Raw genomic sequence first — 26,407 nt, 5'->3', positions numbered from 1 at the left:
ATTGTTTATCACCCTGTCTAACTCTTTTTATCTCCTAGAACATTTCCTTTCTTTCCTCTTACTTCTGCCTGTGGGTGACTCTACACTGCGTGACAAGCCAAATGTTTTCCTGTACACCAGGAAACCATTTACTATGATGGGTGGTAACCATATAACCAAATTTTGGTGCCTGATGGTTTAGTGGGTAATTACGGCATTCCAATCGGATTGAGCCAGTGAAGGTTTATATCCAAGGAGTGGTTGGGGTTTATTGCTCACGTAATGCCACTCAGGGATGAGTGAGGCTGGTCACTCTCATCTTAAATGTCAGGACCAACTTGCCTAGCCCCGGGCTCCTACACTCCTAGTGGGACAACGTAGGATTGGATGATGGATGGATGGATGAGCAATTTCTTACATTCGCTCCACTTTACACTCAACCTGTTTCTAAAGTCCTCATCCATTCTCATCTGTTACTAATCTTTTCATCTCCCTTTTCTTCTCAACATATAACTCTGTAATCCATCTCTCAACTTCCTCCACGACTCTGTTTCCCTAACACTCACTATATGGTTTCTTCTCTTGCACCACACCTTGTCTCACCTCTTCATTCCACCATGCTGTTCCTTGCTCGCCCTTTCGTCTTCTCTTCATCCCACACACCACCTCACATGCTGCACATATTTATGATATTTTGCAAACACCTTCCACATCCCCCATCTGGTCCAAATCATATTTACCCAAATGCTCCTCCACTTCTCTCTCATATTTAGCCGTTTTTTCATCCTCTTGCAACGTTTCTACCCTCTTTGTATGGACTACTTCCTGCTGCCTTTCTCTCCTCCTATTTATTCATTGCATTTGCACCTTGATTTTCACCAACACCGAGTGGTGGTCAGAAAGTCCACTCCCCCAACCTCTGTATTCTCTTGCATCCAATACATACCTTCTCATTCTGTCATCCACACAAACATAATCAATCATTGCCTTCCGTTCATTCAGTTCACCACCCACCCTTCTCATCACTCGTCATATATACCTGTGGATCATTTTGTGCCTAAAGAGGGTATTGGCTATCATCAACCCCCTCCCCACACAAATGTCCACTAGAGCACTACCATTCCCATCCACTTCTGCAGGCACAACCCACCTACCAACTACTCCATCCACCCTCACATTCCCTACATTTCCATTCATATCTCCATTAAAAAACACTCTCACTCTTCTCAAACTTTCCCACGCTGTATTATGTTTGCGATTATTTCTTAGTCTATCCCAAACATCAGAAAGCAGTTTTCTTTATATGTCTGTGCTGTGTATTCATACTGCCAACTATCCCTTACACAAATGTTATATAATACCTTCTACTCCCACAGCCAACATGGAAGTGTTAGCCAACTTCTGATTGTGTTGGTATACTGTATTATACTGTACTACCATACAGTATCTCTTTGTCACACGGCTGTATCATACTTTCTGGTCATACACTGAATTGTAGTCTGATATGGCCCATATTACTTACAAAACACATACAAAAGACAGAAATTATCATCACCATCATCATCCAGACCTCCTTTCCCATCCTATGGCAGGATGAGTAGCAATGTCCAGACAGCCCAAATTTGCCCAATCCAATGGGCCATTTTTTTTTTTTTTTTTTTTTTTTTTTTTTTTAAGATTGATTCTTTCCAAGTGCAAAAGTCTGATATAATGAAGTTTTACTGTGCACATTAAATTATGACAGGAATTCCCTTTTTTTTCTGCATTACAGCCCTTTCTCATAAAGGGATGATTAAAAAAAAAAAAAAAAAAGTCCCTTCCAAAATCACATAAAATATATTGCCTGTACAAGAATATGAGACTGATAAAGCAGAGATCATTGATTGCTAGTCATCTCTTGGCAATATCATTTCACTAAAATAGTGTCCAGTTAAAGCATGGCAACACAACCATGGATTTTCCACAAGACAATACTACAGATCTAATTTTCCAAACTGTGTGGAATATCTAATGACTGGTGGCTATTTTTGTTCCATTACCAGTATTTGTGCTAAATTAATACTCATCATATCTATCTAACTAGATGGATTCTCTCTGGCTATGTACTTTATTATCCTAAAGCTTGGTTGGGGAATATCTAATGACTGGTGGCTGTTTAGTTCCATTACCAGTATTTGTGCTAAATTAATACTAATCATAATTATCTATCCATCTAACCTGATGGATTGACTCTGACTATGTACTGTACTTTATTAAACTAAAGCTTGCTTCCCTTAAACACACCTTCTCATTAACTTCTGCATATTTCCCCTTTCTCTCTTCTAATCCAACCTTTAATCATTTGAAGATGGATTCCCCCCACCCCCCTTTTTTATTACAACAGGCCATTGTGTTCACAGTTCACTCATCATGCTGATCCATAAGAAGAAAGATGAGTCATAGTCATCATTCTACCAGTACTCTTACTTACTCACATGAAGAGAGACTGAGGGCATACTGAGAGACAGTGGGATGCAGCTTATCCCATACTTCAGCTATGAAACAAAATAAGGAAGTGGCATGGTGCTATTTTCTATTTTCAAAAATTGAAACACATTATCTATGTGAAGATACTGCCTTGCAATTTTTGTGTGGCTAAACACAGTATGCAGGAGGTACACAATACACATTATCCATGATGAGGAGCCATGCATATATATGAAACAGCACACAATGTGAAAGTGAAGCAACATTGCGGCAGACAGCTAGTGTAGATTTTCCGGACCGGAATTAAAGTCAGAGCATTTGCTGAAATAAATTACCACTTCCATTATGGCAAAAACAAAATTACTGATGTAGATGATCAAGTACCCAAAAACAGGAATAATGTATTTTATACTGCTACTGCAGCCTTCGTGCAGCTTAATTTTGATGACGAATGAGATGACTGCAATATTAGTACCATTATCTAATACTAAATGATAATAAAGGATGGATGATGAAATTCAGAGCTGATAAAACGAAAACTGAAAATACTGCATGAGTCTTTCAGTGTGACTAGAAAACTATGACTAATTGTATTTAGTGGTATTCAAAGAGAAGTAGTATGTTACAGAGTTCCCTAAATGGTAAGGATTTCAAATTAGGCAGTGGGTTAGAAATCTGATAAGTAAGAAAAGGGGACCTGGAAGAAAAAATTTTGACCTGTATTAACACAAAAGAAACTGCAAAATAAATAAGTAGAATAAAACAAAACTGAATTGTGCAGATGATTGGAGTCACCAGCATAAGCATAGGTAGCACTGAAAGTATACGAGTGAATGACTATAAATGTGTTGGACACAAAACAGACCGAACATCAAAGTTGATGGGGAAAGGTGCCGCAGTCGTTTCTTCCAATACAGCAGAGACGTATCTATTAAAGGAAAAAACTAGAGATGAAATTATACAGAAGTAGGTGACATGGTATATGAGGATGTACTGAAAGATATGGTTTTGCGTCTCCTATCAACCATTCTGGAAGAATCCACGAATGCCATGAGACTGACCATATTTTCAAACAATATACATTCAAAAAATCAGTACAGTGTAATGGTTTTGTTTGGTTATGATGCATTATGTGCTTTCTAATGGGTAAATAAAGACTGAATCAACAGGTGAGGTTGGGTAAACAGTATGTAACATCTGTTCTTCCCCATATCAGCATTTACCTAAAATCACTGCATTGTTATGGTTAATATATAGGTTCCTTGGAATAAGATAATAACCAATTGATTACTTCACCACATTACTGTATTTTTATTTCCACCTCATTTTTCATTCTTCCCAAAACAGCAGTGATTAATCACAAATTGTTGTTTAGCATTTCCAGTCTGTCTGGCTGCGCCAACCCATCAACCATAGGCAGGCATCTGCCTCTGCAGGACCATCCCACGCAATGAACCAATGTTCCCTAGTGGCAAACAGCACCTCGTCACAGCAAGGCATAGGGAAATGTGTGGAGGTTTGGTTCCTGGGTGCATGCTGCACTTGCGTCTCTACCCAGTTAACAGGGGCATCATAGAAGGCTTCACATAATCCAGCCATCTGGCTATATGGTTACCACCTAGTGCTGTAAATGGTTTCCTGAGTTACAGGGAATCATTAGACTTGTCACTCATGTATGGCCACATGAAGCAGAAAGAAGAGTACAGTACTAAGGAAGGTTGGGGGAAATAGGACGAGAGGAGGGCAGACACAGAAAAAGAATGATTAGGTGAATGAACCAGGAAGCAATGCATCAAGTGAGTGGATGATGGTCACCACCAAACACCACCTCTGTTCACAAGTAAACTTTAAAGCTCATGAGTAAGTGCAAATATGATGATGACAAATGTACACATCACCCACTATACAAGGCTTCATATACGGCAGACCTTTGTTATACAATGAAGCAGCATGCAATAAATTGTTTTTATGATGATTTTTTTTTTTTTTTTTTTTTTTTTTTTTTAAGAGGTATGATAGCATTTTTGCTTTTGCAATCATTATGAGCCCATACGAGGCATCACTGGTCAATGTAAGATTGCTACTTTGTTTATATGATTGCCAACACACAAAGTTACAGTCATGTGTTCCAAGATGACTTCTGAACTTGTCACTATCATGTATGTCAGTGATGGAGCAACAGTGTGGTGTTTGAGTTCAGGTAGCATGTGAAGTGCAGAAAAGTTAAATAACCACCAGCTTGAGTTGGAAACTTGTTTTTACTTACTTTTTGTGGTACACAGCAAATGATGGGTCGTGATGTAAAACAACTACCAATTTCGGTGATCTGGGAACTTGTTATTAAACTCTGTTGGGCGAGTGACCCTAGAACAAAAATGTATCACCACTGAACCCATGTTTATGACTGACTCAACATATGATAAACAGTTATGTGGTGGAATTTTTCAAACATATCCTAACTGTAAAGCAAGGGTGTGCTGTATATCTTTTATGTCATTTCCACTATTCTTCTCGTATTATCTGTAATAAGCTTCTTTCCAATGAACAATCTCTTTACAAAAATCTTTCTGCTGTTTAATTTTCAATTTTACTTCTTCTCAGTGATGGACCAAGCATTTTGGCAAGTGGTTTGGTATGTGTATGATTGAGGTTACTAAGTGTAGAGGTGGCTGTGATGGAAGTAAAGGAATTAGAAAGTGGAGCTCAAAGGTGGTGACTGAGGAGTTTGGGAACTCTTCATGTGATAGGAAAAGTATGAAATAAACTTATGAGAACTTTTCGGATGTACTGTATTATACTGATTCCTGATATATGACTGTGTTTAATATGAACCTAATTTACAAATTTTTGAGTGACTACATGAGTAGTAACTGTAAATCCCCTGGACAATTTAACATAAGCAACCTACATCTTGTTGGAAACTAGAGATGATGGTATTATGCTAAATGCAAGTATCAGAACACTTAAAATGTACTCATCATCATCATTATGATCAAAAGCACTTATATAAATATAAATATATATATATATATATATATATATATATAATAGTTAAAGATCGATCATTTGTTGCCTGCTTTTGTATGCAGTGGAGCCACAACATTCAAGCAAATCTGAATCTAATACTCGTGCAAAAATGTAGAGTTTATGAATGCTGTGTCCTTAAGATGTAATACAGATTTTTTTATTCTTGCTTTTCAACCATCTTGCATACAATACACTGTAATTCACATTAAAGTACTCCCTCCTTATTCAGGGGGTTACATCACAGAGATTCCCAAGAATATTGAATTTCAGTGAATATTTGTCATCCCCTCCACAGGGGCCTTGTAGTTGAAATACTGTACTCCTATACTGTTGCCTAAATCACCCTCTGCACTGTCCCCAAACATCACCAGATGTTAGGCCGTATACTGTACTGTATATAGTTTTGTAACTCATGCTAACAATAACTGTAGGGCTAGAAAAAGAGGTTTACAGGGTGAAGTCTGGGTCACAGAAACTTCTACTTGATAACCTAAATCATGTGGAAGGGAAGAATATGTTTTTAAGGTGGCAAGTCAGATGAAGAGGGAGAATAGGGATATCACAGGTGAGCAGCGTGTGAAGAATGATGAAGGAAGGTTAGTGGTGAACAGTGGGGATATTAAAGATGCATGGAGACAGCATTACAGTCAGTTATTGAATGAGGAGTTTGACTGGGACAGGGAAGGTATGGAGTCAGCAAATCCAGTGTTTGGCCCACAGCCTTTGATTGACGTTGCTACTGTGAGCAGGGCAAGAGGCTGGATACAGATGGGGATGGCAGCAGGTGTGTCAGGGTTGACTGTTGAAATGTTGAAAGCCTCAGGAGATAGAGGAGTGAGGTTAGTCACTGACCTGATAAATACGATTATATATGAGTGTATTGTCCCAGATGATTGGCTGAAGAGTGCAATTGTAAGTGTGTAGGCTACAAGGGGAGGGGTGATGCCCCGGAAAGAGGAAATTATAGAGGTATTAAGCTTTTAGACCAGATGATGAAGGTAATGGAGAGCATTCTAGAAGGTATGATTTGAGAAAGAGTGAATATTGATGAGATGCAGTTTGGGTTCATGCCAGGCAAAGGGACCAATGATGCCATATTCATTGTTCAACTGCTTCAGAAAAAATATATGGAAAAAAGGGGGAACTGTACTTTGTTTCTGTTGATTTGAAGAAGACCTTTGACAGAGTCCCTAGAGAGATGGTGAGGTGGGCAATGAGAAAGCTTCGGAAAGAGGAGTGGCTGGTTAGGGTTGTTTTATGGCCATGTATGTGGGTGCTCACACCCAGGCAGGGGTGATGAGTTCTCTGTGAATGCTGGTGTGCATCAGGGGTCAGTCTTGCGCCCCTTGTTGTTTATCATGGTACCTGAAGCCCTCTCACGTGACTTCAGAAATGAACTTCCGTGGGAGATGTATGCTGATGATTTGGTGGTGGTTACAGAAAATGAAAGGGAGGTGGAGGAAAGATTTAGGAAGTGGAGAGATGGTATGGGGCACAAGGGCTTAAGAGTGTAATGCAGATAAAACATCAGTGATGGTATCTAGGGTTGGGGGTGGTACGGTACTGTCAAAGAAGAGGGAGAGTGGCCATGTGTGATTTGTCACAAGGGCATGGGAAGTAATTCTATCTTGTGCAGTGTTTGTGATAAGTGGGTGCATAAGAGATGTAATGGTAATAGAGGTAGACTGCGAGATAATGCTGATTTCATGCATGCAGTGTGTCAGGGTGAGGATGTGGTGATTGCCAGGCATAAAATGATTGAACTTGCTGGTGAGTCTCTTGAGTGTGTGGAAGAGGTTTGTTATTTGGGAGACAAGTTATGTGCTGGGGGTGGGGCAGGAGCTAGCTCTGTAGCTAGAATGAGGAGAGGGAAAAAGTTCAAGGAGCTGTTGCCTCTCCTGACATTGTGAGGGCTCTCCCTCTGTGCAAAGGGATCTCCGTATGCTGCATGTGTTAGGAATGTAATGCTGTATGGTAGTGAAACCTGGGAATAAAGGAAGAGGGTATTCACAGGCTCAAATGTACAGAAACAGCAATGATTAGGTGGATGTGCAGTGCGTTCTTGAGTGCAAGGCCTGAGGGGGCAAGGTTTACGATGGAAGAGTTGAGAGGTAGGATGGGACTGGAGTGTACTGGTGTTGTGGTGAGGAGAGGTAGATTGAGATGGTTTGGGTATCTGGTGAGGATGGGGGATGGTAAGTGGGTGCAGAAAGTACGAAGTGTTAATGCTGGGGGTAGGGTTGTGAGAGGCAGACCGAAAAAGACCTGGGACAAGGTCACTGAGCATGACCCCAGGGTTAAGGGACTACACAGGGAAGCTGCCAGAGATCTAGCAGCATGGAGACCCGCCATTAGGAGACCAAGGCCAACGCATGCAAGCATACTGGAGCCTTCAAAAATGAAAATGAAAACGAAAGTGAATACCCACCAGTAATCATGAAATATTTATGCTATCTCTTGCTTCATCCTCCGTAACCCACTTCTGTTCTTATGCACTTGAGCAGCTGTATTCGTATTTATCATCCACCAATAAGTTGTTAGAGAAAATAATTTTACATTCAATTATTCAAATAATAAATACCTACCAATATCTACATATCTTTCACTGCTGCCTTCATTTCACAAGCACATCAGGTGATTGTTGTTTACAATGTTCTGAGGTGTGTGGTATGGTGCAATAACTCCATGCTCCTTGCATGTGCATATCTAACTCATGGAATGCTTAGTTTACTGTTTATTTATGATATACTGTATTTATGATACACTAACGCACACCTATCTAAGTCTCTATTACTGCATTACTTGTTAGAATATCAGAATCTTAAATAGTGATGCAATACATGTGTGTGTGAAACGAGTGGAAAGAGGTGTCAGAGGTTAATATTTACAGTGGTTACACTGTAATTTACCTGAATGTCAAATGAACAGTGCTCCAACAATAACATAAATAACGTAAGATATATTTTTCTAGACCACCGTCCATCAACAAATCTCCTTTGTTGAATATGAGTAAAAATCAACAGCTAATGACAACTGATGAGTGCTGTTGCATGGTTAAGGGATATTTACTGTACCGTACAGTACAGTACAGTATTTTCACTTGCCAAAGAACTTCAAAATCTTTATTGCACTGCTTTGTAAAGTTGTATACTGTTCTGTTCCCAATACCATGACTGTCTTTGAGAATACATGCAAAGACTGTTATTAACTCATTTAAGTTTACTGGTAACTTACACTTCCGAATATTATCAGGTTTTATGTCGTACGTGGTCATGTTTCCATCACCACAATAATCTCATAATACCTGTACACAATACGTTCTTGGGCCTGGATTGTTATGCTACATACTTTTTCACAACAATGCTCAATTTGAGAACTAATTTGGGAAAATGAAAATGGCAGTGATTTTATGAACTACAGTATGGTGTAATTTTATTAATTATGGAATATGGTGAACACTTTCATATGAATCAGTATAAGACACAAGTAGGTAATATGTAAAGCCGCTAGATTTTGTGAGTTTCACCAAGCTGGCGACACTGGAGTGTCCCAAGTGGGACAAACAAGGATAGTTAGAGCACAAGCCACATGAGAATGCAGGAGAAGGGTTGTGCGGGTGGGAGCAATGCATCATAAGGAAACCCATCAATGCTTTCCATCACTTTTCAGATGTTTTTGAAGAATGATAATCTGCCCTCCATGAATAACCGAACCCAGTGAGTGTGGACCCCATGAAGAGGGAGGGGCTACTGTAGTAATAAAAACTCACATGGTGTAATATTATTACAGTACTTCTTCTCAAGCTGCATCATCAATGTTCTAACCTTTCTTGCAGTTCACAAATATCAGAAACTGTCATATTACAAAACTGTATTCAAAGTTTCAGTTCTAAACTCACCAGTGAATATGAACTCATCCTCTGCAAGACGTGCCATCTCGTCATCGGGCAGGTAAATGCGAAGATTTGGATTAGCCCCAGCAGCCAATAACATCGACACAATAATGTGATGTTTGTTCTTCACTGCAATGTGTAGGGCTGTCTCTGTAAATTGTGTTAAGTGTAAAACATCACTATACAGGTATTTATAACAACAGCATTGTGTATCAAAAGTACTGTACATGTATGTATAGCGCATGTGTGAGGCTTCAAGAGAAACTGGTATTCTTTCCTTTCAGATACTGTCTCATAATTATAAGTGGTTCTAACACTAAGTTAAGCTTCCAGTCCACAGAAAACTTTCACCTGTACCAGAGCAATACCAGCTTGGAGATTCCTTAAGAGGATGGATGAAGTTACCTTGATGGTCTGACTATGACGAAAATGCGATGAAACTTTATAACTTCGATACAAACAGATTCCCATGTTGCATATCCATGATAATATTCAACCATGAAGATCAGTGAAATCCCATGCTTTTGGCCTTCACACGTTAAGATTTGAAAATCTTTTTTGAACTCAAGCTTAATCTTTCTGCAAGAGAACACCCACACTGGTCTTAAGAAAACACAGTCAAACCCTGAAGACATGTTTCTGAACATGTGCTGTGCAGGTAGTTAGCAGATTTTTTGTTTGATGTGGCAGTCAAATGGACTTCCTGTATATTTACCATATACTTCGAAAGTATAATATGTACACTCATGATTACTAATCTCTGGCCAGGGACGCGTGGCAGGCAGTGTTATGACCACACACGAGCCACGCATTCGAACACAGCCTCCGCACTAGTGGGCGGGGCAAAGAACTGTAACCAGGTGATCTGAAGCGTGCTACCCCTCATATCATTTATATTACCATATTCTTATGGTTTCTCCTCCATAATATGATAATCTGTGTTTATTGACAGGAGCCAACATATCTTCAATCAGTCTGCAATCTGGCAGTTTCCAAGAAGTAAAAAAAACATTTGCCACTATATGTGGGTATTGGCATCATATATACCGTAATAATTAATTATGAATTAACGGCATTAACTGGCACACATTTTTACCAGAGGGGACATGCAGCTAAGACGTCGCGTAGGAATAGGGCAACCATTCCCACTGGATGGCAACGGTATAGATATTTATATAAGACTGGATGCCGCATCGCCCATTCTTCAGTACAGCGGCAATGCGTCTTTGCGGCCGCCATGTTGGAGCAGTCAAGCATGTAATAGTGGGGCTTTTTTTCTTAGAGCGAATTCAGACTATGAAAATGAATGTTGTTTTGGTGGAGGTGGTGATGGTGGTTATTGTTCTGGTGGTGGTGATGGTGGTTATTGTAATGATAGTGGTGGTTGTTGCTTTGGTGGTGGTGGTGGTGATGGTGGTTTTTGTTGTAGTTGTTGTGTTGGTGGTGATGGTGGTTTTTCTTGTTGTTGTGGTGGTGGTTACTGTGTTGGTGGTGGTGGTGGTGGTGGTTGTGTTAATTGTGGTTGTTGTTGTACTAGTGGTGGCTGCTGTGGTGGTGGTTGTTGTTGTTGTGGTGGTGGTGGTGGTGGTTGTGATGGTGGTTATAATGGTGGTTGTTGTAATGGTGACTGTAATTGCTGTTGCTGTTGTGGTGATTGTGGTGGTGGTGGCAGTGGATGTTGTTGTTGTTGTGGTGGTCATTGCTGTGATGGTGGTTATAGTTGCTGCTATTGTTGTTGTTGTGGTGGTGGTGGTTGTGGTGATGGTTTTAGTGGTGGTGGTCGTTGTAGTGGTGTTTTTTATGGTTGTTGTCGTTGTTGCTGTTGTGGTGGTGTTTGTGGTGGTGGTGGTGGTTGTTGTTCTTGTGGTGAAGGTGGTTGTGGTTGTGTTGGTTGTTGTTATGGTGATGGTTATTGTTGTGGTCATTGTTGTTGTGGTTGTTACTGTGGTGGTGGTTGTTGTGATGGTTGTTGTTGTGATGGTGGCTGTTGTTGTGGTGGTGGTTATTGTTGTGGTGATTGTTGTTGTGGTTGTTGCTGTGGTGGTTATTGTTGTGGTTGTTGTTGTGATGGTGGTTGTTGTAGTGGTGGGTGTTGTAGTGATGGTGGTTGTTGTGATGGTGTGGGTTGTTTTTGTGGTTGTTGTTGTGGTGGTTATTGTTGTGGTTGTTGTGATGGTCGTGGCGGTGGTGATTGTTGTTGTTGTGGTGGTGGTGGTGGTTGTTGTGGTGGTTGTGGGTTTTGTGGTGGTGGTTATTGTTGTGATGGTGGTGGTTTTGTTGTGATGGTGGTGGTGGTTGTTGTGATGGTGGTGGTGGTTGTTGTGATGGTGGTGGTTGTTGTGATGGTGGTTGTTTTTGATGGTGGTGGTGGTTGTTGTAGTGGTGGTGGTTGTTGTGGTGGTGGTTGTTGTGATGGTGGTTGTTTTTGATGGTGGTGGTGGTTGTTGTAGTGGTGGTGGTTGTTGTGGTGGTGATTGTTGTTGTGGTGGTGATTGTTGTTATGGTGATGGATGTGGATATTGTTGCTGCTGTGGTGGTGCTGGTGGTTGTGGTGGTGGATGTGGTGCTGGTGGTAGTGGTTGTTGTTGTTGTTGTTGTTGTTGTTGTGGTGGTGATTGTTGTTATGGTGATGGATGTGGATATTGTTGCTGCTGTGGTGGTGCTGGTGGTTGTGGTGGTGGATGTGGTGCTGGTGGTAGTGGTTGTTGTTGTTGTTGTTGTGGTGGTGGCTGTTATGGTGGTGGCTGTTATGGTGGTGGCTGTGGTGGTGGCTGTTATGGTGGTGGCTGTGGTGGTGGCTGTTATGGTGGTGGCTGTGGTGGTGGCTGTTATGGTGGTGGCTGTGGTGGTGGCTGTTGTTGTGGTGGTAGTGGTTATGGTTCCTGGTTCATCTGAAACGTGAACTCGGTGGACTGCAGGCTTAAATTTCCCTTCTGCAACCCACCATCCTCCTTTCGAAGGATAGAGAAACAGCTGAGGGAGGTTTGCATAACCAGGCAGTTGAGCCACTCTTGCTATCGGTGTCACCATAGATATATTCCGACGCTTTCTACACCCAAAAGCAGCACAGAGCTGTTGCATTTCTAGGTAAATAGTGGTCAGCTTTGATCATCGTCAGGAACACGACATTGTCTGCCTCGACCGTTTCAAGATGGCGGCCGTGCAGACGCATCTAAAGTAGTGTCATGTGGCATCTAGGCTTATTTACATCTATGGGCAACGGGGCCTGTTATCACTAGTAAAAAAACATTCAGTTCAAAGTAGTAGTAATAGTAAATTTCTGTCAATGTATAAGTATTATAAAACATTCTTACTTAGAATATGTCGCGTGAATGCCAGCTGCTGTGGCAATCGTGGATATCACCTACCAACAGCTCGGTTAAAGGCTCGCCTCAAGAAATAGGTCAGTGAAATAATAAACAGATTAATAAAACAGTGTATGAAAATCAAATATTACGCACTGATAACAGACAAAAAATAGCAGCTATGACCAAATTTGTTTATTTCTTACCATGCATATATTACCTGAGAAAATAATATATGTGAAACAAAAGTGGTTCAGTGATGCTTAGAAAATTGTTCATTAATGCACTAAACCTTTCTGAAGCGACGGTGTCTGACTGTGTAGCCTACGCCTGGCCAAGACTTTGGCTAACTCTCTGGTCAGAGATTAGTGATCACGAGTGTACCTGCAATGTTTATATATACATCTATCTATCTATTGCCAAACGCCTTAATCCCATAAGGGGTGGCCACAAACAAACCGCCTCCATGTCGCCCTGTCCCCCGCCATTTCATTGCCCTGCTCCCAGCTCACACACCCCTCTCTCACATAACTCTCCACTCCATCCCTCCAGCTCATCCTTGGCCTCTCCCTCCCTCAACCCCTCCAGCTCATCCTTGGCCTCTCCCTCCCTCAACCCCTCCACCTCACTCATATACTGTATACTCTCCTTATCAGTCTCTCACTCTCCATCCTCTCCACATGGCCAAACCACCTCAATGTGTTTCTCCTAATGCTTCCTATCACATCCACATCCACACCACAACTCTCCTTCATTTTCTCATTTGTCAGTCGGTCTCTCCATGTGACTCCACATGCTCCTCTCAAATAACTCATTTCCACTGCTCTCACTCTTGACTTCTGTCCCTCCAACAGGGTCCAAGTTTCACTTTCATATGTTAGAGTTGGTATCACAATACTGTCATGTAGTAGCTTTTTCACTTCCATGCCCACTTCCCTGTTTCTTATCACTGCTTTCAAGGAACCAGCAACCTTTCTTCTCTGTTGTACCCTTTCAAGCACTTCACCCACTAAACTTCCATCCTTACTCATCATACTACCCAAGTACTTAAAGGCACTCACATTATATATACATAATCACTGTATTTATGAGGGCAAATGGGAGGTAAGAAGGATGGTAAGGTGTGTGTATTTACCTATTTGTATTTACCTATTTGTAGTATACAGGAATTGAGCAATGCTCGTGTTGTCCTGTCTCCAAATCCACATTTATCAAGTCTACCTTTACACACATGAATGTTTTTCTCATCACCACCTCTTCGTCTAAGTCGTTCCAAATATTTATGTATTTACCTAATACAGTATACCTAATTGTGATATACACGGAATGTGCTATGCTCGTGGGTTTCCGTCGCTGTTTCTCAGTAAGTCAAATTTAGCTTTAAATTCATTTAAGTTTTTAGACTGGATGATCTCTTTGTCCAGGCTATTTCATAAGTCTATACTTCTGTAAGGAAAGCTATATTTCTTGATATCCTTCAAGCAGCTTGACTTTTTCAATTTCATTCCATGTCCTCTTGTTACTCTCTTATCCCATACAAACAGATCTTCTTTGTCAATTTTATCTACTCCCACCATGGTCCTGAACACTGCAATCATGTCTCCCCTCTTTCTCCTTTCCTCTAGGGAAGGCAAGTCCAGCTTTTCCAGCCTCTCTCTGTATGACAGGTCTGCCAGACTGGGGACCATCTTGGTTGCTGTTCTTTGTATTCTCTCAATCTTGTTTATATCTTTCTTTTTGTGTGGGGACCACACTATCGCTGCATATTCTAACCTGGGACGGATCATGGCCACTATTAATTTTTTCATCATCTCCACATCCATATGAAATGGTACTCTTATGTTAGTCAAGAGTTTATAAGTCTCTCCAACTATCTTGTTAATGTGCTTTTCTGGTGACAAACTATCTTGGACCAGCACTCCCAAATCTTTCTCTTCTCTCATTTTTGTGATAAATTCATTACCCAACAAATAATTCAGTGATGGCCTCCTGGTACTTTTACCCATTTCCAATATTTTACATTTCTTTACATTACATTTCATTTCCCATGTCCGGCTCCAATCATGTATCCTATCCAGATCCTCCTGCAGCATTTTACAATCCTTCTCAACCTCTACCTTCCTCAAGATCTTTACATCATCAGCAAACAGGCTTGCATAACTGTTCACTCCATCTACCATATCATTTACGTAAATCAGGAACATTACTGGCGCCAACACCGAGCCTTGTGGGACTCCACTTGTTACTTCCCTCCATCCAGACATTCTATCTTTTATTACTGTCCTCATTTGTCTGTCTCTCAAAAAGTCTCTCATCCATTCCAGAAGTTTCCCCTTCAGTCCTCCTATATATTCTAGTTTCCACATTAGTCTCTTATGAGGTACCTTGTCAAAAGCCTTCTCTAAGTACACACAAACCACCCAACCATCTCTCTCTCCTGTACCATGTCAATCGCTCTTGAGTAAAAACTCAACAAGTTAGAAACATATGACCTTCCACTTCTGAATCCATACTGACATTCAGCCACAATATTCATCTCTTCTACGAAGTAGATATTTTATCCATCTGTCTTTCAGGATTCTCTCGCACAATTTTGCGACCATGCTGGTTAAAGACACTGGTCTATAATTCAGGGGTTCTTCCCTGTTTCCTCCCTTATAAATTGGTACCACATTTGCCCTCTTCCATTCTTGTGGCTCTTTCCCCTCTTCCAGAGAACACACGATTAAACTGTGAATTTTATCTGCCAGTCGTTCTCTGCATTCCTTCAGTATCCAATTAGAAATTCCATCAGGTCCTGGGGCTTTCCTTACATCTAGAGTTTCCAGTAATTTATACACTTCTTGTACCTAAACTTTTATATCTTTTATCACCGGTACATTTCTAATCACTCCCTCCCCATCCACAAACTCTTTTTCATTAGTGAAAACCGATTGGAAACATTTGTGTTTTGTGTGTGTGTGTGTGTGTGTGTGTGTGTGTGTGTGTGTGTGTGTGTGTGTGTGTGTGTGTGTGTGTGTGTGTGTGTGTGTGTGTGTGTGTGTGTGTGTGTGTGTGTGTGTGTGTGTGTGTGTGTGTGTGTGTGTGTGTGTGTGTGTGTGTGTGTGTGTGTGTGTGTGTGTGTGTGTGTGTGTGTGTGTGTGTGTGTGTGTGTGTGTGTGTGTGTGTGTGTGTGTGTGTGTGTGTGTGTGTGTGTGTGTGTGTGTGTGTGTGTGTGTGTGTGTGTGTGTGTGTGTGTGTGTGTGTGTGTGTGTGTGTGTGTGTGTGTGTGTGTGTGTGTGTGTGTGTGTGTGTGTGTGTGTGTGTGTGTGTGTGTGTGTGTGTGTGTGTGTGTGTGTGTGTGTGTGTGTGTGTGTGTGTGTGTGTGTGTGTGTGTGTGTGTGTGTGTGTGTGTGTGTGTGTGTGTGTGTGTGTGTGTGTGTGTGTGTGTGTGTGTGTGTGTGTGTGTGTGTGTGTGTGTGTGTGTGTGTGTGTGTGTGTGTGTGTGCTTATTTTAGAGCTAAAGTACTGTGAAAGTGTTACAAAGTTGCAATGGTGTAATGCATTCTCATACAGCATAAACTATGTGCAGGTAAATTAAGACTGTTTTTCATTATCATCATCCTCATCATGATCATCATCATCCCAGCATCTTTTCCCGTCCAAAGGTTTCATTAAATTATGTCATCCTCCATAACCCAGTTATTGTGATGAAATGACATGAAAAGGCAAGTTTTTTGTGTGGTGGCGTTCTGTCACTAGCAATAAACTGCATGTAGGGAAGATGCAGTAGTGCAGTGAGAAGTGGGGCATCTATATGTAGACTATCACAATAGAACACAGATGACTCTGTTTCTACAGTAAACTGTCCAATATAATGGGCCTCCCAAACAGTTAGTTATTATAATCTCAATGTATAAACCTAATTCTGTAGTACATTACCACTGCATATTTAAATGGAAAACCAAACTGTGTGCGTATCTTATAGTATTTCCGTGGTAAATAACAGAAGCAACCACTGCTGGCCAGATAAGCACACACTACCTAGGGTACAAATGAGTCAGAAAGGATAATTGAAATCTGTCATATTCGTCCATTCCATCTGGACACACATTAATTTTTCACAATAAGAATCAGGAGCATTTTCATCTGGAAAATGTTCTTTTAAAACTTTTATGTTTTTGGAATGGAATTTTCTCTGATTGGGCTGGACTGAAAGTACAGGGTTTCACTTTAACTTCACTGTAACTTTGCTTATAATCTAAAAGAGTAAGAGAACATTCATACAGTATTTCACACACACAGCAAGAGACCAATGGATCCTACTAACAATCCCACTGATAATTAGCATCACTTATGACATCTAAGATCTTACAAACAGCTTCATACAGCATACTGGTCATAATATAAGTCAAACATCCAGTACCATATCCCTGCTCAAATTACTGTGAATGTGTGACACAATAGAGAAATAGAATATGAGTATACTAAGGTATTAATTCTCTCTATAATCTTTTTGCTTCAATGGATTAAAAGAAAATACAAGTTAATAATTTAGTTAGATCTATCATACTACAATACTGTAATTCATCTCTGGGGTACAATAAATCTGATGTCAGGTAAAATCAATCAAGCTTACCACTGCAAACAAACAGGGCTACTGACTTTTATTGTTCAGTAAATTTTTCATGGCATAATGTATCAGTACAGTAGATCCTCAATTTGTACAGGACCAATTTATGCTAACATTTTGCATGGAAAGATAAACCATGACCCAGCTGAGTAAATGGGGGGGAGGGAGGGTGCTGGGGAAATACCAAAAGTTGTCCCCATCCATGACGACATCCATTGGTTCCATACAGTGACATATGCCAACACGGTTGCCAAACATGGTTGTCATGCATATGCAGTCTGTGTCCTCCCTCTCCTACTTCCCATCGTCTCCATCAACCGACCTTGACCGCCGGCTTCCCAGTTAGCGTTCAAATCCAAAGTGATCCTACTGCTGTGTAACAATCTCAGTGCTCTCTAATGTGTTATGGTTGAAGAGGAGGAGTGCCTGGCACCTGTGGCAACACAGCAGGTGCCATCAGCAGCAAAGCCACAGCAAACTGAGGGGTCCACCTGTCAGCAGCTGCATCTGATGTTGGAAAATGCTGATTGGCTCAAGAAAGCCCTAATCAAGGTGGTGCACAACACATATAAGCCCCAGTGCCTACAGAGTGAAGCTGACTTCATCTTCTGGGTGCAATGGGAGCAGATTGTGAAGAAAATTAATGAATCATCTCAAACCCTCACCACCGCCTACCTTACCCCAACCCCAGCCCTGATGCCTGCCCTGCCATCACAGTCTCCCCAACCTAGCACCCTGCACAACCTGTTAGTGATGATCATTGGGGAAGCGACTCTGAGGGTTCCAGGCCAAGCCACAGCCCAAGATGAATTAGAAGCACTCCGCAATCTCCCCTCCCCCCTCATCTACCCCATCAGCTTCAGATACCTCCTTCCCTGACACCCAAACAATGTTGCATCCCCTGTCATGCTAAGTAATCACCACTTATTTACTACTTTGTATAATCCAATTAACCCATTTATTTAAGCCCAGTGTTGTTCCTTGAGGTTGTATGTGTACAACTAAAAATGATACGTATGATCATGAAAGGACAAAAAATTTCCTGAGGCCAAAAGGGAGTCCTTTGGGAAAATTTTTGGATTTCACCCTTAGCCACATAACATGGCTTCAGTGGCATGATTTACACATTTTGATTTGCATGGTAAAATTCCTGGATATATCAGCTGCACAAATTTAAGGTCTACTGTACTTTACTAAATCTGAAGTCAACCAGCCCTCCTTCCCAATTCTAATCAGACGAAGTCTGTCCAGAAAGAAACCAAATATTTTAAATAGCGCACCAACTAGCGGGCAAAGTGTGATCGTGATGAAAGCACTGTGTAGCAACAGCTTCAGGCTTCAGTCTAGCACTAGCCGTATCACACCGTGTCATTTACTTATTGAGGTACATGTACTTGACTGAACGTGTCTTTAGTGCATCTGGTGAATTTTCTTCTATCTCTTATATTGTCTGAAATCCACCCTTCAGGGTGGATTTCAATTTTGTGGAGGAGGAGGGGGGGGGGGAAGTCTGCAGAGGCCAAATCCAGAGAATGGGGCAGCTGGGGATGATAGTTATTTTGCACTTCACCAAAAAGTCTGGATAAGATGCGATATGTAAGCAGGTGCATTGTTATGGTGCAGCATCCAGGTTTTGTTTGTCCCTGTCTCAGGCCTCTTCTTTTGCACTGTCTCCCTCAAACTCATAGGAATATCCAAGAAAAATTCTTCATTGACTGTCTGACCACATGGAACAAACTCACGATGAAAGATGTCCTTCCAATCAAAAAAGATGATCAACATCACCTTCACATTTGAGTGACTCTGATGTGTTTTTTTTGGTCGTGGTGACAATGTTTGAGCCCACTGCAATGACTGCCTTTTTGTTTTGACACTGTACCTGTACACCCACATTTCATCACCTGTTATGACATTTTTCACGTAGTTTTCATCAGAATTCAAACAATTAAACGGCTCCTGACTGACTCTGACACGGGTCTCCTTTTGCTTGTGTCAGCAGAGTACAAATTTTGTGGCAACACAATGTATTTTCAGTTTTTCGTTAAAATCGTGTGGTATGAACTTTTACAGATGCTTACTTCTTCAGAAACTTCACGGACAATGAAGTGACAATTTTCACTGATCACAGAATGCACTTTCTCTACGTGATCGTCATCTCTTGATGTGGAAGGCAGTCTACATTTGGGATCGTCTTTGGTGGGTGTTCTTCCCAATTTGAACCGCTGGAACCAGATGAGACATTGCATACTGCTCAAGCAATCCTTCCAATAAGCTTGCTGCAACATATAAAAAGTCTCCATAAAAGTTTTTCCCAAACTGAAACAGAATTTTATGGAAACACATTGTTCTTCAGGATCCCACATTGTTTAGACTGCAACAAATCGCCAAGTGCACTAAACACACATTAATTCATGTGTGTGTACCTTGATGACTAAGTGACGTAGTATGATGCAGTCAATGTTGGACTAAAGTTCAATCACTGCTACACACCGCTCCCATTGCGACCATGCTAAGCCGGCAAGTTGGTGTGCTATTTCAAAAAATTGGTTTCTTTTGGGACAGACCTCACACATGTCAGTCCTGCTAAAATGGTAAAGGTTAATGATGAGAGATCATACTGTCCCTCAGATCAATGAAGTGACATGAACATCCACAAAATATTTTCGGCACTTCACATGACCTGTTTGACTTACCTGTGTTGCTGTTACAGACAAGGTCGATGTTTAAAGGAGAGATCATGTTGTCCCTTTGACTGCTGTCTGGTCGTACTAGGTTGAGTTTTGACATCAGTGCTTGGATACCACCTGAGATTCGGTGTTTGGTGGGGCTAGTCACCTCTTCATTTTTGTCTGGTGTAGAGGAGGAAGGAGGGGCCCCAGTTTTACTAGTTTCACGACTGCTAGATTTGGAGTCATTGCTGCTGGTGTCTTGATCCTTCAGGCTGGCCTCAGACTCCAGGTCTTCTTTGGTCTATGGAAATGTGTCAAGGAAGATTATGACACCCATACATCACACATCAACATCCTAACCCTTTTCCTTACAAATAATTGGGGCAGGCAAGGATCCAGAAATGGAACAGGAAAGCACCAAATTAAAAATACACTAGTGTACCCAGACAGACTGGCCATACACACACAGTTCACGTATCAACACGTCTTTGGCACTATGTGATTTATTTAAGTTCTTCTTGAAATGCTTGTGGAGCACAAGCCAATCAAATGACTACCATGTCAAAAAAGGAATGCATTCCTTGCCAGGTGCATCACCACACACAATTTATCTAACCCCTTCTGTCCTCTGTAAATTCTTTTGCAGTACTTTCTCATCTTTTATACCATGCATTCTCACACATTCATTTACATCAAAATGTTTTCTTGGCTTTCCAGGCCTTCTCCCACCCAGAAGCTCACTCACATATACAAATTTCACCACTTTATTAAAATGTATTCTCTATGTGACCATACCATGTATATACACTCGCTTAAATCCTTTGATTAACAGACTTCAAAACCCCATATCTTTTACAAATTCATTTGGTGTTTGAGGGGGACGCCTTCATGCAGTGGAACTGATATAGTTGGGCAATTCTGCTGCCTGGTTGTTTGAATCCCTAAACTCTCTCACCATCCCCTCAAAGGGGATGGTGGACTGCCAGAAAAGGGCAACTTCAGTTTGCAGCCCAACAGGTTCACATTTCAAATGAACTTGGGGCTACAACTACTACTGCTAATACAAATTCACTGATTTCTTAACCTTACTGACCTACTCCAACTACCTGTCCTTCCAATGACTCTTATGTAATGCACCAGCACACTTTTAAACAGTCCTTTTGTAGCCTCTGCACTCTACTCTCTATTCCACATTAAGACTTTCAAGAAATGGGTCAGTTGCCTTCCCTGAACTACTCGACTCTCCACTTTCTTTTCACACTTCCCTCTTTTTTCCCACCGTGCAACATACAGCATTACTTGCATATTTCAATCCTTCAATTCACAAATACTTAATGAAATCATTCATTCATTCATTATCTAATCCTGAAAAGTGTAGGAGCCCAGGGCTAGGCAAGTTGGTCCTGACATTTAAGATGACAGTGACCAGCCTCACTCATCTCTGAGTCGCAAAACGTGAGAAATAAACCCCAACCTTCCCTTGGATGTGAAGCTGAACGGGCTCAATCTGACTGAAGCGTACCCACTAAACCACCAGGTGCCATAACTTGGTTAAATGGTTACCACCCAGCATAGTAAATGGTTGACCAGTGTACAGGAAACCATTTGGCATGTCACTCAGTGTAGAGTCACTCATAGACAGAAGGAGGAGGAAAGAATGAAGGAAAGAAACACAGAAGAGGAAGGAAAGGAAAGAAGGAAGAAAGAGAGGAATGGGCAATCCCCGAGAGCAGCATTACATTCTGTGTGGATGATGAGCGCCCCCACCTACTACTATGAATCGCCTTCAACATTTAACACTTTACTTTTATTTACATTAACTTTCAGACATGGCAGTCATAAACCTACATACATTCTTCAGTTGCTTACTAACCATCTATATAACATGATGAAAGACTGTCATCCCTCATTCTATCAAGAAAATATAAGGTGTTTAGTTGAATACCGACAAACGTGCCAAATATCTAAAACTGAGATTTAGGTCGCAACACACTCGTCCACCATTTTTCTATCCAATGGAAACATTTTCAAGGAATGTTCGTCTTTACTACATGGTCAAAAGTCCTATACAACAAAGTGGATTCTTGTCCAAACATGCTGCAGGTTGGTACACATGGCCCATGTCTCTCCTGAGGAAAACTGTAGTGGAAGAAAGATGAACTTGCCAGCAAGCACTCCTCCAGGCTGCCAATAAGCGGTGGGTCTCACGATGACGTCTCACTCACAGCCAATTAACGGCCGTGTTTTGTGGGTATGTTGGCCGGTGGGTGTGATCAGATCCTGCCTGTCCCAGTTCGGTTTACACTGTAAGCCACTCAGACATGCTTTTGGTTTATTACATTATTTTCACCTCACATTTACAGTGATTTACATCGCAGCATGAGTGACTTACATAATGACGAAGACCAAGAGTCCCTGAGCATACACGTAAGTGAAAACGTGATCCATCTTCCTGGAAACATGCAGTTGCCAAGCAAAAACGAAATGCTGGGGAAGCACACCTGAGTTATAGCACAAAAAAGGCAGTGCTAGCTAGGAAAATCGGTCCTCCTTGTAAGTGTGGCTGCTTCAACAACTTGGGCAATGATAAAGTAGGTGATTTATTTACAGCCTTTGGTGCAATGAGTGATTATGACAGACAGAACAGTTACACTGCCAGTCATGTGAAAAGTGTTGCTATGAAGCGGCCTCGTGTCAAGGGCCATAAATCACGCAAGTCAAGTACGATTAGTTATTGTGTTGAGTATGTCAATGTGACTTACGATGTCTGTTGATCATCATTCCTCAGCACTCACAGTTTATGTGAGCGTTGAGTTCGTTCTGCACTCTACAAAGTGACTGTAACTGGATCAGTGGAAACTGACAAGCGAGGCACTGGTCCTAATCTGAAACAAGTTGGTGATGAACGGAAGGCACAAGACCGACGATATACTAGACTCCTGTTTATCCTCACGCCTCCCCCCCCCCCCCACAACACTTGAATACATGCAGCACTAGTGTACAATAAAAGACACAACTATCTTCCCAAAGTTTGACGAATATTTAGCAGAAAAAATCAAACCATTTGAAACACACAACAGTAGAGATGGGGTTTTCATTGTATTTCGCTAAGTGTATATTTTCTTTAGATGGAACTGGGAAGATAGTTGTGTCTTTGATTGTACATGGGTTGGTGATTGTCCTTCTTTTCATTTCCGTGGTTATCTTCATTTTTTTTTTTTTTTTTAAACAGAGGTACTACAGTACAGGGTTAATAACTGAGCAGCAGCATAACCTGATATATCATATATTTTGTATTTTATTCTTATGTGTCTTAAAGTATTTTTCCATCTCTATTTTTTGAGACATTGTTTATTGAAATCGGACTATTGGCTAATGAGTTATGATGAAAACAAATTTTTAACAGTTTACCTCAAAACATTGACTTGGCATGTTCGTTGTTATTTGGCTAAATGCCTCACACAAAGATCTAACTCTAATACTACAACTACCTTACATCCATAATCCATAATTGGATGTTCTTACTACAGACACAATAAGACCTCCTAAAATCTGACAAATTGGGGCTTTAGCCTGTCAAACTTATCTGAACATCTGGCTTAACCATGACCACCCTATCCCAAGGAGGAATTAGAACCTTTTTGCTATTTTAAACCATCCGAAAAAATAAAAATAAATAAAAACTCCTGGGTAGCTATTTTTGGAAAACTATAATTTTTTCTTACTGAAAGGCTACACACATTTAAATAAAAATCATGACAAGAAAACTCCCTCTTTTGTCTTTCATTCATTCATTCTTTCCTGTTCCTTCTGCCTGTGGGTGACCGTACACTGAGTGACGAGCTGAATGGTTTCCTGTACACCAAGAAACCATTTACTATGCTGGGTGGTAACCATATAACCAAATTATGGCGCCTGGTGGTTCAGAGGGTAATTGCGGCGCTCCAATCGGATTAAGCTGGTGAAGGTTTATATCCAAGGCGAGGTTGGAGTTACTGCTCACATAATACCACTCAAGGATGACTGTGGTTGGTCACTCTCATCTTAAATGTCAGGACCAATTTGCCTAGCCCCGGGCTCCTACACTTCTCATGGGGCAACGTAGAATTGGGTGATGGATGGATGGATGGACAAGAAAATACTGAGCTGTACCAGCAAGTCAAAACTGCATCTGACTTCTTGGAGTTTAAGGCTTACAAAAGTCCAGTTTAAAGAGGTCTTACTTGTATGTATGTATCACTACAAATAAAATGAGCTACATGAAAGTGGAAATGCATAATTATTTAAAATTAATGTTCTTTTACCTAACTTGGGTAAAATTTTCAATTAAGCAAGGCTAGCTTAAACAGTCCCAACTTTGGGCTGGATCTATTGTAAATCTTATAAAATAATTTTACTTCAACAGAACTTGACAACTTTTTGTGGATCCATTTAAAATTCATCTTATCTTCCTTATCCAAACTGAAACCTTAGCATGACTAACCTTGACTTGAATGGCATGGACTCTGTGCTTAAGAAGAAGGTCGACAAGTTTCTGATTACCCACATAACAGGCAAGGTAGAGAGCACTCTGGCCCGTCACATCTTTTGCATTGATATCAAATGCCATTTCATACTCATACTGAAGTGACTTGTCCCTGTAAAACACATACTAATGTGAGGAATGGCTCTGAAGGAACACTTACATCATATAACAAAAAGACAGGTATACAATATTAAAACCAACAATACAGGTTTCTGGAAATATAAGAAATTATAACAAAACAGGGTAATGACCAATCTGAAGACACCAAGTAAATGAAGGCATGGTATATCGATCAAGAAAAATACAAATAGCCAATTATATATGTATTCATACTGTGCACAGGGCACAGGTATGGTATTATACAGTAACATATTGTAAAATTATTGTAAGTCTGCTGAGTATCGTAATAAAGGTAAAAGAAAGAATGATAACCCAGAAGGAAAGGATAGTATAAAAAATGCCTGCAGAGTGATGAATAAAGCTAATATCACACAGCGACTCATGGACATCAAATTTGCCATGGGTGTCCAATTTTGCTGCCATGGGAGTGTCGGGGATAGCTATGTGCATTCCACCACCAGACCCATCCGTGGACATCCATGCTTATCATTGCTGTCCAGAACTCCATAATCTCCTTCTCTAAAGAGTTCATCCCAGCTGTGGCTGAGTAGCGTGAGATGTCTGTTATCTTGAACTCTGCAGTCATAGCAAAAACTAAATTCAGAATTGTCATGATTATTTCACTATCTTTAGTAAACTTGTGTATAATGTTTTGTTATATAATTCTTATTATGTTCTGAATAATTTGTGAAAATTTTCAAATACAATGAAATGTGGTACCTATGACAGAATGTCACTTGATGTTTTTGCTTACAAGAATGGCCAGTGCACGTTGGAAAGGCATATAGGGTATTCATGAACGCTGCATAGCAGCATGGAAGGCAACAAGTCATATTTTTGGTCCAGTAATGCAAAGGCCTTTTAAACTGTGCAAGTGAGGGATTTTCCAGCTCTATGGCACTGCAGAAGTCCTGAATTTAAGAAGAAAAACCTTAAGAGGTTCCAGTTTGGGATCACAGCTTTCTCACGTATTGTTCATGTTAACAAATATGTTGAGCACTCGCAGTCTCCTTCTTCCCTGCAGAGCTTACTCTGGTTGTGGCTGTTTGGTATACGTCATCTGCTAGGGAGTCAGATCTAGTGGCCTCAGCTGTGACCAGCTGAGTGGGGTGAACTCAATAAAGATGAAGAAGGTGGCTTCATCATGGCACACTGTCTGGTAGGTAATGCTAATTTTGGAAGTCTATTCTGTTCTGCCATTGGGTTTTGTACCATTATGACAGTGGCTTAAGGTGGCTGTAGGGATGCAATGGGATGTTGGGATAAAATATTTGCAGCAAGAAAGATGGTGAAGAAAACATGTGGAAGTAAATGAGGGGTACATTTCTTGTATTTATTTATTTAATTTATTTATTTTGGAGGAAGGAACTTAATTTTGTCATGTTTGGAAGTGTCAGCCTTCAACACATGATAGCCATTCTCCAAGTTACAAGATATCTGGCAGCATCTCTGTTCAGGTCTTGAATATAAAATCATTTTGACGGACATTACTGTGAGTTTTCTTATGTCTATTCATCACATCGCCAATGCATTCTTCCCGGCTGACTTCCGCATGGCTCATTCACACTTCTACAATTTACAGCTCAGCCATTTGGGAATGCACTGCACACCAGTCTAAATATTTGAATCTATATGGTCTGACCTACAGATGTCAACATTTTATAAATACTCAGGCTTAATTATCATAAAGCATTATACTTCTAACACTTCATTTCATTTTGTTTCATTTGTGAAGGCTCCAACATGCTTGCACGTGTCAGCCTTGGTCACCTAATGGTTTATTTCCATCCTGCTTCATCTCTGGCAGCTTCC

The 26,407-nt window shown here is 40.8% G+C and overlaps 1 protein-coding gene across 1 annotated transcript in view; it reads right to left on the bottom strand.

Moving 5' to 3' along the window:
* Lrrk (Leucine-rich repeat kinase) overlaps nucleotides 1-26,407 on the bottom strand; it is a 540,691-nt gene that overhangs the window by 215,789 nt on the left and 298,495 nt on the right. The window contains exons 5-7 of the mRNA XM_080286185.1: nucleotides 24,434-24,587; nucleotides 19,975-20,251; nucleotides 9,371-9,514 (exon numbers count right to left, since the gene is read on the bottom strand). Coding sequence (XP_080142311.1) covers nucleotides 9,371-9,514; nucleotides 19,975-20,251; nucleotides 24,434-24,587 — 575 coding nt within the window. The remainder of the gene's footprint in view (nucleotides 1-9,370; nucleotides 9,515-19,974; nucleotides 20,252-24,433; nucleotides 24,588-26,407) is intronic.

Source organism: Coenobita brevimanus, chromosome 14, assembly GCF_032717465.1.
Source record: "Coenobita brevimanus isolate Jiangsu-jjx chromosome 14, ASM3271746v2, whole genome shotgun sequence".
Lineage (NCBI taxonomy): Eukaryota > Metazoa > Arthropoda > Malacostraca > Decapoda > Coenobitidae > Coenobita > Coenobita brevimanus.
Note: the sequence above shows the minus strand (reverse complement) of the source record. Positions and strands in the feature narration are given on the sequence as shown.